This window comes from Cynocephalus volans, chromosome 4 (assembly GCF_027409185.1).
Source record: "Cynocephalus volans isolate mCynVol1 chromosome 4, mCynVol1.pri, whole genome shotgun sequence".
Classification (NCBI taxonomy): domain Eukaryota; kingdom Metazoa; phylum Chordata; class Mammalia; order Dermoptera; family Cynocephalidae; genus Cynocephalus; species Cynocephalus volans.
Genome location: NC_084463.1, coordinates 113841658 through 113856712, shown reverse-complemented (window position 1 = coordinate 113856712; position 15055 = coordinate 113841658). Strand labels below are relative to the sequence as shown.

Genomic DNA, 15055 nt, shown 5'->3' with positions numbered 1-15055 from the left:
GGGTCAAGTGCCTTCTGTATTGCTCTGTTGTTCTGTTCTTAGTGTTTCAAGCATGCTTAAAAGTGAGTCAGAGGTCAGGTACTCTATTACTGGGAATTGGCTGCCTTAGCTTTACACCTTTCAAGTTAATTGACAGGTAATTTATTCAGATATTTAACCTGGCTTACTCCCCTAGCTGTAGGTGATTGAAAAGGTAAAAATTTTCCTCCCCCATTAGCGGAAGAACAGCCAAGCATTTTGTGTTCTAGAAATCTAAATGATCTTTGCCTTACTGAAGAATTAACAGCCTTTTGTTTTCAAAGGCCTAGTCACATAAAACCTAGAGCTGGATTGTTTCAGAGTGGAAAGTATTCCAAGAGTTGACAAAGAGGGAAAACACCCAACCCAGAAAAGAATTACACTCTTTGAGACTTGGACAATAGAGGGCAGATGCTGGATTCATCAGTGACCATGACCTTTGCCTCACATAAACTGTCTGTTAGGATTCATTCTATTGCAAATGACAAGAAACACAGTCAAACAGGCTTAAGGGAGAAAGAAGACAAAGGGAGATGGGTAATTAAATATATTGGTTCATGTTACTGAAAAGTCCAAAGGTAATTTCAGGTATGGCTTGATCCAGTGAGCTGAAAGATGTCATGAAAGTGAACTCTATCCATCTCTCAACATTGGTTTCTCTCTGTTGGCTTCATTGTCAGGATCCATGCAATGGCCCCCAGCAGCTGCTTCAGACCACAAAAAAAAAAAAAAATCTCATTGGTTTCTCAGTAGAACATATGCCAGTTACTGAGTCAATCACTAAAGCCATGAAATACAGTACTCTAATTGGCTAGTTACATGCTTCTTCCCTGAAACTGGGGAATCGGAATGAAGAAATGTGGGGGTGTGGAGGGGGGTGGGGGTGGGATGCTGAGCAGCAAAAAACTACTAGGGATTCCAGATGAATGGCTAAGGACACTGGGCACCAAGCACCAGGCACCAGGCACAAGGCATAAGAATATTGGCAAAGATCTCTCTGTTCAAGCTCATTATAACATGCATGGGATCCACTACTTCTGAATGTATCCAACAGGACATAGGCAAGGAGTACCAAGAACTGCACCCACCTGCAAAGAGCCTTCTTTGGGGGATACTCATAAGCTCCCAGGGCTCTTGCACAATCATTAGGCAGGAAAGGCTTGCATAGGTGCACTGATGCGCGAGTTCACACACAGGCACACCCAATGGTCCTGGCAGATAAAGGACTGAGCCAAATCTGTTTGTTTTGGAATGTGATGTTTCTAACATCCAAATAGATTTGCTTTCTTCATATAAATTTTCTCTTTCCACCTACTGTCTTTTTCCTGCAGTTTCTGGATGACTGTCACAGTATGCCCCTGTACTCTACCCCACTCTCCTCTTGCTTCTTTTTTTTTTTTTTTTTTTTTTTTGGTCTTTTTCGTGACCAGCACTCAGCCAGTGAGTGCACCGGCCATTCCTATATAGGATCCGAACCCGCAGCGGGAGCGTCGCTGCGCTCCCAGCGCCACACTCTCCTGAGTGCGCCACAGGCTCGGCCCTCCTCTTGCTTCTTTTGTGTATTCTGTCAGCAATTTGGAGGGCTCCTTTATCATGGGGGCCACATAAGACAAGCCCTTCATTGTACTTGCTGATTTCCTCTCTTCAGAACAGTATTTTTTCAACCATTTTAACCTCTAGGCTCTTTTCACTAAACACAAAAATCCCATACTCTCTACTTCTAAGGTAATTTGAAATTTTAAACTAATTATTTTGAATAAAAAATAAATAAAAGCATTTCCTTTAGATCACACACACTCCCCCAAAAGATTCTGATAAAACCCCAGGGGGTGGCAGCACATGCCTACCACAATGGAAAATTATGGCTTTGAGGCTTCTCCTAGCCAGGAGTAAAGAAGCAAGGACTTCATATTATAGCACAGAAGGGTTTTATTGGGTTTATAATCTTTTTAAGTCCTTTCTGTCCTTCAGTAAAATTTTACTGGCTGATGTTACATTTGAAAAGCAAGTGTGGTGACAAGGATTCTTTGCTTGGCCAATTTTTAGTTAGGCTTCTGAACTTCCTCCTAGACCCATCTGTGCACTTTCTTATAAAATCCAGTTTTAGCAAAGAGCCCTGCTAAGTCAGTTCAGCAACCCTCCCCACCCTTCCCCCCCCTTTACATCTGATCACCCTCAACATCTAATTAGGTTCCTCAGCCTCCACCAACCCACAGGTGATGTCTAATCACCCTGACCCATCTTCAGCAAGAATCCTGCTAGGTCGGCTTAGCCAGAATTCTCCTTACCCCTCAGGTTTCATCTTAGTAATTTTCCATCCATTGACCTCTACACTGCTCCTTGACTATAAATTCCCTCTTGCCCATGATATATTCAGAATTGAGACTAATCTCTCTCCCCCACTGCAAGAACCCCTTGCAGTGGTTGTTGTACCTATTGCCATGGTCCTGAATAAAGTCTTTCTTTCTGTGCTATAACAAGTATCATTGAGTAATTTTTTCTTTAACAATCGACATTAACCCAAACTAAAGGCTCAACCTTCAATATACACGCATACGTATACATATATACATACACACATATGGTGCACATGTTTGTACATCTATATATATTTACACATATATGTACACATTTTGTTCATTCATTCATTCAGCAGGAATGTATTATGCACCTACCATGTGTCTAACACTGTGTTGAGTTACACAAACAGCAAAACCCAGACCCAGCCCTGTCCTCACAGAGTGTACAGTCTAGGTGGGAGACAGACATTAAACAATCTCACAAATGTGACAGCAGATCTGTTTCACTCCTGTCCCAGCTCAGTGGCAATTACAAATTGGTTCCACCCAGCCCCCCTTCTTGCCCCCTGTACTCCTCAAGGCACCAAACCCCCCACCCCCACCTTGGATTCTGAGGGGTGACTGAGCGTGCTGGGCCTTAGAAAGGGGCATGTCCACATGGGTTGAGGGTTTTCCATCTGTCCCTGCCTTTGTCTTCTCCTGAGAGCAGGACGTAGCCTCTTTTCAACTAATCTCTTGAAGAAGAAGAAGAAGAAAAAAAAAAAAAAACACTCCTTCAGCAAGTTTGCACTGGAATATTCAGTCTTGTGCTTAGACCAGCAACATTTTCTTCTTTGCTTTCAGTTGAATATCTGCAGGCCTTTTTTTCTAGCTCGACAGTGGGGGATGTTTATCTCGTCATTCAGACTGGGTAGGTAAGAGGCCGTTGTGGTCCAGTATAAAGGAAGTAAGTGAGCACAAGTTGGGGTGGGGAGAAAAACGCTCATGAATGTTTTGAAACATAATCAACAAACACAAGGGAGGCTGGCATGGTGGAAGAGACCCAGTAATGGGGGATTTGTTTTACAGAGAATTAAGAGAAAGGTGTTAATCATGGAAGGGAGACTAGTTAGGAGGTCATTAACAGTAAACCAGAGAGAGAGAACAGTGGTTTGGACCAGGGTGGAGGCAGAGGCCATGTGGGGGTTGGAGGGGTGTGAGCTACAGGTAGCAGTATATTTTGTAAGTAGCACTGAGAGGCCTTGCTGAGAAATAAGGGAAACAGCGGATGGAGAATGAGTCTCAGATTTCTAGCATGAGTAAGCTGAGCAGGTGGTGGCACCACTCAGAGATAAGGAATGCGCAGGGAGAAACAACTTTGACTTTTATCTTCAAAAGGTCAGAGGTTGAGCTTGGAGAAAATTATGTTAAGTGAAATAAGCCAGGCACAGAAAGAGAAATACCACATGTTCTCACATGTATGTGGGAGCCGATAAATGAATAAATAAATAAGTTGAACTTTTAGAAGGAAAGAGTAAAACTGTGGTTACTAGAGGCGGGAAAGGAGGAGAGGGAGGGGGCATAGTGAGAGGTTAGTTAATGGATGCAAAATTATAGCTAGATAGGAAAAATAAGTTCTATTGGTGTGCAGTAGAGCTCTAGGCATCCACAATTAACAATAATTTATTGCATGTTGTCAAATGGCTAGAAGAGATCAAATGCTCGCATCACAAAGAAATTATTAGGTTTTGCAATGATGAATATGCTAATTACCCTAATTTGATCACCACACATTATATACATGTATTGAAACATAACTGTGTACCCAAAAATATGTATAATAAATACATTTCAAAAAAAAGAAAAAGGTCAGAAGTTGCCTTGCAAAAGTAGTGTGTTATTGGAAAGGGAAAAGGCAGGCAAGGTTTATTTTTTATTTTTCCAGCACTGAAAAAATGGTTCAGAAACATCAGTATAACATCTATGAAAAAACAATGATACATTATTCATAGTTCAGAATTTAGCTTAATTCCCTGGAATGAAGCAGCTGAAAGCAGATCTCTCCACCACATTGATGTAATTCTGATTTTAAATGCATATGTAATATCCAGTGAAACAAGCTTTGGAAAAATGGTCCAGAAATATCAACATAAAACTTATGTAAAAGAAAATGACACATCATTCCTAGTTCAAAATTTACTGTGTTCACTTAAATGAAGCAGTTGGAAGGGCATCTCTTATCTATCTTGCTGAAATTCAATTTTTAAAAAAATTTTTTATTGAAACATGGCTCTACCACCCACTACGTGTTTGACCTTGGGTGATGTTAGTGACCTCTTGGTATAACAACTGCTTAATTTATAGGGTTGAATGGAATATTGAAAGTGCACAGGATTTCTTGGCTAGGTCCATGGCTTATACTTAGCAAGTAAAATTAGCCAACACTGCCACATATCCATTTGCTGGAGTCAATAATCCTGAGAAGATGTGAGAGTGTGGATGGGGCACGGAGGCCCCTGTTGGGCACAGGTGAAGATGAGAATCAAGGTGGGGAGAAGAAAATGCTGACAGATCCCTGGTTGAGCCATACCTAACCAGGGGTGGGAGATGGAGAGTGGGGTGAGAGTGGGGAAGGTTGGAGAGTAAGGTCAGAAGCTGAATATACTCTGTATCAGTACATCTGGCACGGGCCCCAGGCTGCTTCTACTCATGTCGGTCAGTATGAGCAGATCACATGGCAAGAGGAAGCGAGAGAGAGAGAGAGAGGAAGAGAGAGAGAGAGAGAGAGCACACCAGGGTCCTATATACAACAAGCTCTTGTGGGAACTAATAGAACGAGAACTCACTCATTAATCCCCCCTCCCCCAGGGAGAGCATTAATCCATTCATGAGGGATCTGCCCCCATGACTTAATCAGTTTCCAACATTGCCACATTGGAGATCAAATTTCCACATGAGTTTTGGAGGGGACAACACATCCAAACTCCATCACACTCTGTCTGTGAAGGCCTGTGTGCTGCTTCAAGAGCCAGGTGACTCAACATGACTCAGAGTTGGGAGGGCATGTTCACATTACACTAGACCCTCCACTGAGGGCTTTGAGGACCACCAACAGAGGACAGACAGCTGCACCTGGCAGAGCAGAATAATAAATCAAGAACACCATTTGCAGGGACAGAATGGTTTGCAGACACCAACCTGCATGGAGGAGTGGAACAGTACGAATGGTCTCACGCCTGAGAACAGGTAAGCAATACCTGGGGGTGACTTTGAGAGCACCAAAACTCCTTTGTGAGTAGATGCAACTCACAGCTCTCAGGATGTGAGATTCAATGTTAATTCAATCGTATTTTACACTCTCAGACTGGCAAAGATGGGGGGATTTGAGGTTACAGTAGGTGAGGTCAACAACGGCCAGCAAATACTAGGTGTGGATTATGTGGTCTCCCACCAGCCCCTTTTATAATAAAAGGCCCTTCTGGCCCAGATGCCACTGTTTTTGTGTTTTAATGAGAATCCTTATTACTCCACCTTATTGGCAGCATCTTGCACATAGCTCAGCTCTTCCATATTATACTATGTACTAAGTGAACATATGTTTTTGTTGCCTGGCAACGTAAGAAAAAGCTGATACATGGGGCTAAATGAATAAGTGGAGATAACAATATTCATTCATTCATTCAACAGATCTTTAGCCTGATGTGTGCCAGACATTGTGTTGATTCCAAAACAAATTATATATTTATTTCAAAATAAACTTAATAGTACAACCAGCACACATAGAGGATAATTTTTCCTTTCATATTATGCTTTTTACCTCTTATATGAGATTTCACTATGGGAAAAACTAGTATTTACCATTGACGTTAAAAAAAAACACACACCAACACCTTAGCATAAAGTGGCTAAACAGCATAACGCGCACCACACTTTCCCACTTTCATATGCCATTCATTCCTAAAATCATGGATGGACAAGCCACCCCTCAAGTGGGTAATTACATGACCTGGGTCTGGACGTGCTGAAAAAGCAGTGCAAAAAAAAATCTCTTCCCCAAGAGGGCTTATAACCTAGTTGGAAAGATAAGAGACATACCTGAAATAGCTACATTCCCCTGAAAGGGACAGGCATCTCCCAGGCTCTCAGTAGATTACCTTCTAGCTCCCTGGGGGGATGGGGTCATGTGACAAGTTTGGTGTCACTTTCAGGCCAAGCATTTAATTGTCCATGCCAGACCCTCCAGAGATTTCTTTCTTTCTGGCACAGCAATCAGCACCATTTGCGTTGTGGTAGCTCCATCATTTTGGGTTCCTGAGTGTTCACTATCAACAAGGCTCCCTGCTAACACATGATAGACACATGGCAGGAATGAGAAATAAACCTGTTTTTGTTGTAAGCCACTGAGTGTTGGAGGTTATTTGCTACCACAGCATAACCTGGGCTACTCTGACTGAAACACTAAAAGGATGAAATGGCCAGACCTCTAGGGCACTTTAGAGAATAGAGGAACTCAAAGAACTGAGATCAACAATGTATTTTTAAAAGGGTGTTCCAAAACTACTGGCCACAACGCTTGACTTTTACTCTCTACAAGAGTCTTGAAAGAATAGGTAAAAATGATGGTTTGTGAGCCCTTACAAAAGAAAGTAGCAATCTTAAGCACTCAATGTGGTTCACCAATGACCATCATGGCCAACTAATTTTCATTAGTTTTGTAGACAGGTTTTATGTCAGGGTCTTGGTAGGTAACAGATGTACTCAGATTAGAATGATTTTTAAGTCTTATGAGCAGGATGCAGGAAAACCTCAAAAAGTAGAATACTACCCTGGGCTAGTAACTGTGGGGATGTTACTACTCCTGAGCCTGAAGAGGTAAGGGTCAGCCTGAACTCTGAAACTAGCAAACCTGGAGACAGAGGGATGGTATGCACATCACCTTTGGTGGAGGGACCCACCCAGCCCGAGATAACCCTGCATTAAGGGAGCTTGAAGAATAAATATCCCAACTCACCCTTCTCTTTCCCTTCAATCTCTTGTCTCCTTCGGTTAAGCCCAACTGGAAATCCAACTGGAAGGCCAAGGAGCCATTGATGTAGTCCATAGGGTCAGCCTCCTGGGGCACAGAGCTGGTGGAAAGGGTGGAGAGCAGATGTGGAGAGGCAAATACTTGCAGAAGATATCCATCTGAGGACTGTTAGGAAAATAAAATATTAAAAAAGTATCTGGACAAGAGTGAGGTATTTGACAAGAGTTGTTAGGAATTCTCTGAAGAAAAGATGAGGAAATACATGCTGGATGGATTCATATCTGGTTGAACAAAGCACATATCACTGATGTGATATAAATATGGGAGAGCAACTTATAGAAAGTAAAGTATTGACTTATAGAAAGCAAAGATAAGATTTATTATCACTGCTTTGATTATTATGCAATGACCAAAATATGCTAAATAAAGAGGCTATATTGGTCACACCCTCTTCTGTGCTCCTGTAGCACTTCCTGTACTTACTACCTGGAATGAACAGTAGACCATGTAGTTTTATCTCAGTATGCTCCTACATCTCACTTCTGGCAGTAGTACCCTCATATTCTCCAAGGAACTTATCCCAATCCTTGTATTTTGGATGCGGTTGATGCCATGCTCTGTCTTCTCCTAATCACCAACTCCAAAGGGTGGGCAGCTGAATCAGTCAGGCCAACTAGAGTACTAAGAACATTCCTTCAGAAACTGGCAAGAAAAGTGTTATCTCGCCTTTGGAGCAATGGATGGCCATCTTCCCTTGCTGGGCAGAAGAAGCCATTTACTAAGGGAGTTTGTGATACTGACAAAAAAGAAGCAGGGAAATAAATCAAAAAGATGGAGAAAAACAATTCTAATAATATTGTCTGAGTTTCTGGATCAAACTGTTCCTGAAGCCTATCACCTCTACATTTCTCAATTATATGAGATACTCCAATACCTTTTTCAATTTTGTTTATTTGAGTTGGATTTCTTTTGCTTGCAATAGAGATGTCAGATTAATCGCCTGTATTATAGGTCTTCCAACATTAATTCCATAGTGTTACCAACATTTATTATAATACATTTTTTTAGAATATGTATTTTACAATTTTCTCAGTCTGTATAAGCTCACACTTAAATTGTACATCTTTCTCTTAGCTGTGTACAGAATTCTTCAGTTTAACTTTTTATTTTCTTTAATTCTATTGATTAATTTTTTAATTTTTAATTTATTTTATTATAATAAATTTTAAACCACATAATAAAGGCTAGTATAGTGATAATAGCAACTGCTATTGTTTGGGTTGCTCAGTAAATGTTCATGGGACTAATGTTTGTCACCAAAGTAAATGAAAGCCTTGTCAAATGGCAGGGTAGGGCCCAGCTGAGACTACACAGTCTTCTGTCCTCCTGTAAGAATTTCAGTTCTTGCCTGCCCCAGCCTCCCCATATAACATCTGCCACGACTGGAGGAACAACAGAAGGAAAGGATGGTCATGGTCAGTTTCTTCCCTGCCTTGCCCCACTGTCTTCCCTTTGCTCAAGCTGCCATTTGGGGCTTTCTCCTGGGTCATATACAGGGAGGAGCAGGAGATTTGAGGAAAAGGGCATGGCCTTCCATAGATAATATTGTAACCCAGCTCAAGGACCCTCTAGGTGGCAGGTGCCAAAGTAATGGCTCTTTCTTTTATGGAATACATTTGTGGGTTTCCCAGTGACACCCTTCCCTGGAGTTCTTTCATTGCACCATCCTCTGTGGTGAGTGATGTGAACTCTGGCTGTTCACAACTGACCCATGCAGCTTCTTTGTACTAGCATGAGCTCCTCTAGGTTGGATCCTTCAAGATGGGACTAATGTCCCATGGAGAACATGGCCCTTAACCTGCCATCAGCATGAACCACCTTATTTGCTCTGTAGTCTTTCTCTTTGTTCTGACATCGTGGTCAACTCCAGCCAGGCTCACCCCTTGGCTTCTCCAGGAGTGAGTCAGGCATCAACTTCTGTACTGTAAAAATTCCTGAAGCCCCCCTTACTTGGCTCAAATTGGAGGAAGAGTCCTGCCCTCCTCTCCTCCAGTGGTAGGGAAAGAAATCACACAATACTCCAACAACTCTTTTTAAGGAAATTTCAAAGAAATTTCAACTCTCTTTCTCCAGCCACTACCTTCTCTTGCAAATGTTCTGAATGATGGGTCCACAATCTGACTGGAGACTTCCAGTTAGCAAGGCCTGTCTAGATGGCCAAATACCTTCTTTAGAACTGCACCATCCAATATGGCAGCCACTAGCCACATATAGCTGTTGAGCACTTGAAGTATAGCTGATCCAATTGATACCACCGTTAGTGTGACCGGCACACCAGCTTTCAAAGATTTAGTGTGAATAAAAGAATGTAAAATATCTCATTAATATTTTTAATATTGATTGGGTACTGAAATATTTTTGATATGTTAGGTTAATAAAATATTGCATCAAAATTTATTTTATCTTGGGCCTGCCCGTGGCGCACTCAGGAGAGTGCCACACTTGGGAGTGCAGCGGTGCTCTCGCCGCGGGTTCGGATACTATATAGGACTGGCCGGTGCGCTCACTGGCTGAGCACGGTGCGGGCGACACCACACCAAGGGCTGCATTGCCCTTACTGGTCACAAAAAGACAAAAAAAAAAAAAAAATTATTTTATCTCTTTATCCTATTTTTTAGGATACTAGAAAATTTTAAACTACATATGTGGCATACATTATATTTCCATTGGATAGCACTGCTTTAAAATGTATGAGCACATGGCTTTAGGGCTCAGACCAAAACTCCAAAAGTGGGAAAGTCCAGTTCAAGTGGGTGTTATGAAACATTTGTAAATCCTTTAGCCCACTGCCTTGCACACAATAATTAGGATAGGGAGAGAGACTGGAGGTGGAAGAAGAGAAAGAGATGCTGTTATTTTTGTAGTAGTAGGTGATATTATTACTGATATTATTCATTTCTGTTTACCAATCTGTCAAATAAGAATAAAAATTGCTGCTCTGCTGAATTTACAAGGTTGCACTGTGGTTTGAGCAAAATAAAACTCTTTAAACTGTAAATAGCTGTATAAACAGTGATTGTCACGGTACTAATAATCATATGGCTGCTGTAATATCCTGGCTCATGCCAGTAGCACTGCTGTAACTAGGCCTCATTAGCCCAGTTGTTCTGGCAGCCTGGCCTGCGGCCCGGCAGCTCTTTCCACAGCATCCAACCCCCCATCCTGGATCGGCCGCCAGGTGGCAGTGAAAGCCATGCTGCAGTCCCTCTCTGCTGAGAAAGCTGCATCAGTTCCCTGAGGACACCTGGCATTAGCACCTTGTGCATCTCCCAGCTTGCTGCTAGGCACTGTGAGGAATACAAAGAAGCTTATGAGAAACAGCCTAGCTCCTCTGGGGGCTACAGTGCATTAAACAAAACTTATGGAAGGCAACTGTTTTGGATTGAGCTCCTTTCAGTAGACCCCAACAAACCAGACCAAACCAAAAGAGGTCACTCATGTTAAATGCCACATAATCAAACTGAAACTTTAAGGAGTCATATCCCAAAACAGACCAGTTTTTTCTGAAAACAGGAGATTCTAGACTACCTGAGTCAGGAAGTCCCCTCTGCTTTATCCTTACAAAAAATTAACCTGAAGTAACCTGGGTTTTTTTTGCCCCCTCTTGTTCTGTTTCCTTGTTCCCACCTTACAAAACCCACTGTTCTGTCATTGCCTGGGAGGAACTCTCATTCTGTTTTGTAGAATGGAGACAGCCCTGATTCATGAATTGTGAATAAAAGCCAATTAGATCTGTAAGTATTTGTGGTAATTTTGTGTTAAATCAAACTAAATTCGGGCTTTAGAAGACTCCATACAAGTCCTATGTAATGAACTGAAACCTTAGTATGTAAACAAACTGAAAACCTAACTTAGGAATTTGCCTTTGTAACAAATAGCTGAATCTCAGCCAATCACAGCAGCTGAGCTTCCAGTCAATGTCAGGCAGCCAACTGTTCAAACCAGGTTCAATTAGGGTAAATGCCACCTGTACCAATCAAGCTGTCTCTGAAACTCACTTCTGTTTTTAGTATGTCACTTCCTTTTCCCTGGCTATAAATATAACCTGCACATGTGGTGGGGTGGAGCATTCTGAACCATTTTTGGTCCGGACGGCCGCCCGATTAGAGAATTGCAAATAAAAGCCAATTAAGATCTGCAAAACTAAATTTGGTGTAGTTTTGTCTTTTAACATTTGTCTTTTGACAAGTGTGACAAAAGAAATTGACCCCCCAAACAACCTGTCCAATAGGGTTGCCTAGGGATACCTGCTAGGTCAAAGGAAGGGTTGTTATCTGTGGGAAACTTGGGGAGGCCTGCAGGGCAGAGGGGTCGTGAGGGGGAAGGAGGAGCTTCCTGAGAAGTGACATTTAAGCTGGGTTTTCATGAAGGAGGCCTTCACTTGGTGGATAAGGGCAGGGGGTATGCCAGGAAGAAAAACAAGCAAGTGCAAAAAGCACCTGGAACATTTGGAAATGGGTGTGAGCATTTGGAAATGAATCAGTGAGGGAGTGGGTGCTACAGGCATTTACTGAGTGGAGACCAGTGAAGCCAAATGTCCATAAGTGTGCAAGACAATCCTGTGCAATAAAGAAAAATTCTGCCTGAAATGGCAGGAGCAGCCCATTGAGAAACTGACAGTCTGGATGGGGAAGGGGACACTTCAGTGTGAGATGTAAGTGGAAAGATAAACTGGGGCCAATGTGAGAAGGATCTCATGGCCAGAACATGGACCTTGGGTCCTCTTGAGGGTCACACAGTGCCTCCAAATTCCTTCTCATCTGCCGGGAAATGGCTCCTGTTTCTAAAACCCACAGGTATCCCTGTAGGGCTCTGGAGGGAGACCTGTGTAATGGTGAATGTGCTCACACAGTGCCCAGCTCTGCTCCCTGGGGCTTACCCCCTCTCCCCCAGGCTCTTGCTTGGAGTCCTAGTTGTCCTATCCCTGGCCCCAGAATGATGTCATCCTCTCTTTGAAACTTGAGATTAAGTGTGAGCACAAACAGGCGCTTAAAAACATTTGCCAAATTGAATTCATGTCCAAGACCTAGTCTGCCAGTTCAGTGAAAGCAAACCCTATCCCATGCTGCTCATGTACATTTAGATTGAGTGAAGGTGGCACCAGTGGATTGTCTAAATCTTTGCTCTGAGCCTGTTGGAAGGCCCTCATCCCAGGAGGGGCCAAAGAATTGCTCTGCCAGGCCTGCCTGTTAATCATTATAAGTGCTAGGGTTTATCAAGCAGCTACTTTGAGTCAGGCACTGCCTTTATGTGCTTTACATACATGATCACATTTTATCTTCACAGTGACTCATTTTACAGGTGAGAAAACTGAGGCTTAGAGAGAATAAAGGAGTTACCTAAGGTGCTCAAATGGCAGAAGCCTTAAACCTAGATCTGTCTGACTTTAAAGGCCTTTGCTCTTTCCCAGCCTGTTCCTCTCTGTCATGGGGAAATAGTGGCTACTTGAAAGGGAGGAAAAGGACCCAAGGCCAGGCGACCACCAGGCAATGAAGACAGGCATTTTCTTTCAGCTTCCTTGGCAGGATGTGGTCGGCAGAAGGCTGTGGTGGGTTCCCTAGAGATGGTGCTGAGGACTCCAGATGGTGCTGGTCCTCGATTCAGAAAGGGGCCCAGGAGGGCTGTGAAATGGAAGCAGGAAGGGGGACAGAGCTTGGGGATGGTGTTATCTTCCAGGGAAGCCCAAAGCTGCCTCAGCCAATTCCTGGCTTTGCGCTGGCACCATGGCTGCACAAAAATGTATTGATCGAGTGGCGTTTTCATGAGGGAAGAAGAGCCTTTGCCTGAGAAGGCAGCACCTCTAGAGCCACTCCTCTCTCCCCAGGGCACCATGAAGGCCCGCGGCTCACAGCCACCAGAGCCATGCTCAAGTGAGATCCACCAGTGGTTGTTTTTCTTTGCATCTTCCAGGGTGAAGGCCAAGTCCCTCACTGTCAGAGCACTATTACTGTGCATGAAAAAACAAGAGGCTCTAGTTGCTGTTTGGACTGGACTACACAGGGCTGCTGGGGCCCCCCCAAAGCCCTTGGTTTGAGGCAAGGAATCAACAGAATAATCTTTTCTTTCATTCATCCATCCATCCATCCATCCATCCATCCATCCATCCATCCATCCTTCTATTTATCATCTGCTAGGTCTAGATGCTGTTCTTAGCTCCAGGGAACAAAAAATGAGTAAGAATAGTCTCAATCCTCAGAGCTTGGGGTGAAGTTGTGGAAAGACTGAAAATATAAACTCAACGTCCCCAGTCCTCATCAGCCTGTGAATACAAATGGGGGGACATTAATTTAAATAACTCCTTCAGAGCCTTTTAATTTCCTGCAACATGTCCGTCAAATATTTCTTGAAGTTCCCCAAAAATGTTTGACATATAATCATGAACCAATCCATCAGTTTTAACCAACACTTGGCCCCCATCCTCCAGCTTGCTCTGATTCTTCCTTGTCAATGTCCTCTGTTCTTAGAGTTGCATAAGGGAGCCTCTGTACTCCCAGAAATGTCCACTCCCTTTCTGCTTGAGCTCAGAGTCTCTCAACATCTATAAGTCACCTGTCCACCAGGATTTGCAAACATTTCAAGAGGCCTGGCAGAGAATAAACACCTCCAATGTCCTCCTATCCTCTATCTTTCTGTCTTCCAATCCCACACTTAATACTCTGCCCCCACCCCCACACCACCAAAAACCCTCATGCATATCAGCCCATGTAAATAGAATCCAAGAAGGTGCCCAGTCCACCAACTCTGACTCCCAATCATGGCTCAACTAGAACATGGCATAAGTAACTACAATGTAGTGGTGACAAAAGCTATCATAGCTGCAAGCACAGGAAAGGGGTATGTAAGTCAGACAAGTGTGTCTTGGAAGAGGGACATCTGAACAATGAATAGGGAAAGTTGAAGGGAAAACATGGGGATGACATTTGAGACAGGAGGAAAAGCATGAACAAAGCTGCAGAGGCATCAGCTTGGTGTTGATGGAGTGTAAAATGCAAGGTGGGGATGGAGAGGGGAAGTTGGAGAGGTCGATAGGAGCCAGATGAGGGAGGGCCATTGAAAGTCTCTACAAGAGGAGAGAGGTGATCAGTTGTGTGCTTTAGAAAGATGGTTCTGGTCCCACAGAACGACTCTGAGGAGTGCCAGAGAGGAGGAAGTAGATCTACTAGGAAGGCTGTTGGAGTAATTGGGGTAAGAGGTTATGAGGACCAGAGCTGAGCAGTGGTAAAGGAAAGGAGGAAGAGGAGGAGAATTGAGGCAAGTTCATAAGTAGAGGAGGCAAGAATGACTCCTGTTTTTCTGGCAACCACATGCATTTAGGCCACTGACTAAGACAACCTAGGAGAAGGGAACACTGAATGGTGGGAAGTTCCTTTTTGAAAGTGCCTGTGCTACATCTTCTGGGGATGATACGTAGACCTGTGGAATTACGAATCCAAAGGTCAGGAGAGGTGTCATCAAAGGGGAATTCATGCTTGTGGATGGGTTGCTGTCAGAAAGCATCCAAAGGAGAGACAAGTGTTTAAGGCAGAGCTTTGGAGGACATTTTCACATAAAGAGCAGGGAAAAAAACAAAGTCAACAAAGGAAATTGGGGAAAACTAAGATATAATTGTGTTAGGGAAAGCCAAGGGAGGGAAGAGACTCAAGGAGAATGGAGTAGTCAACAGTGCCAAATG

The 15055-nt window shown here is 43.2% G+C and overlaps 1 protein-coding gene across 4 annotated transcripts in view; it reads right to left on the bottom strand.

The window, feature by feature from the left end:
• Positions 1 to 625: 625 nt before the first annotated feature.
• Positions 626 to 15055, bottom strand: part of FAR1 (fatty acyl-CoA reductase 1) — a 105029-nt gene continuing 90599 nt past the window's right edge. For all 4 annotated transcript variants that reach the window (XM_063094362.1, XM_063094363.1, XM_063094364.1 and 1 more), the window contains 2 exons: positions 7309 to 7488; positions 626 to 722 (listed from right to left, as the gene is read on the bottom strand). In XM_063094362.1, coding sequence (XP_062950432.1) covers positions 663 to 722; positions 7309 to 7488 — 240 coding nt within the window. In that variant the 3' untranslated portion in view covers positions 626 to 662. The remainder of the gene's footprint in view (positions 723 to 7308; positions 7489 to 15055) is intronic.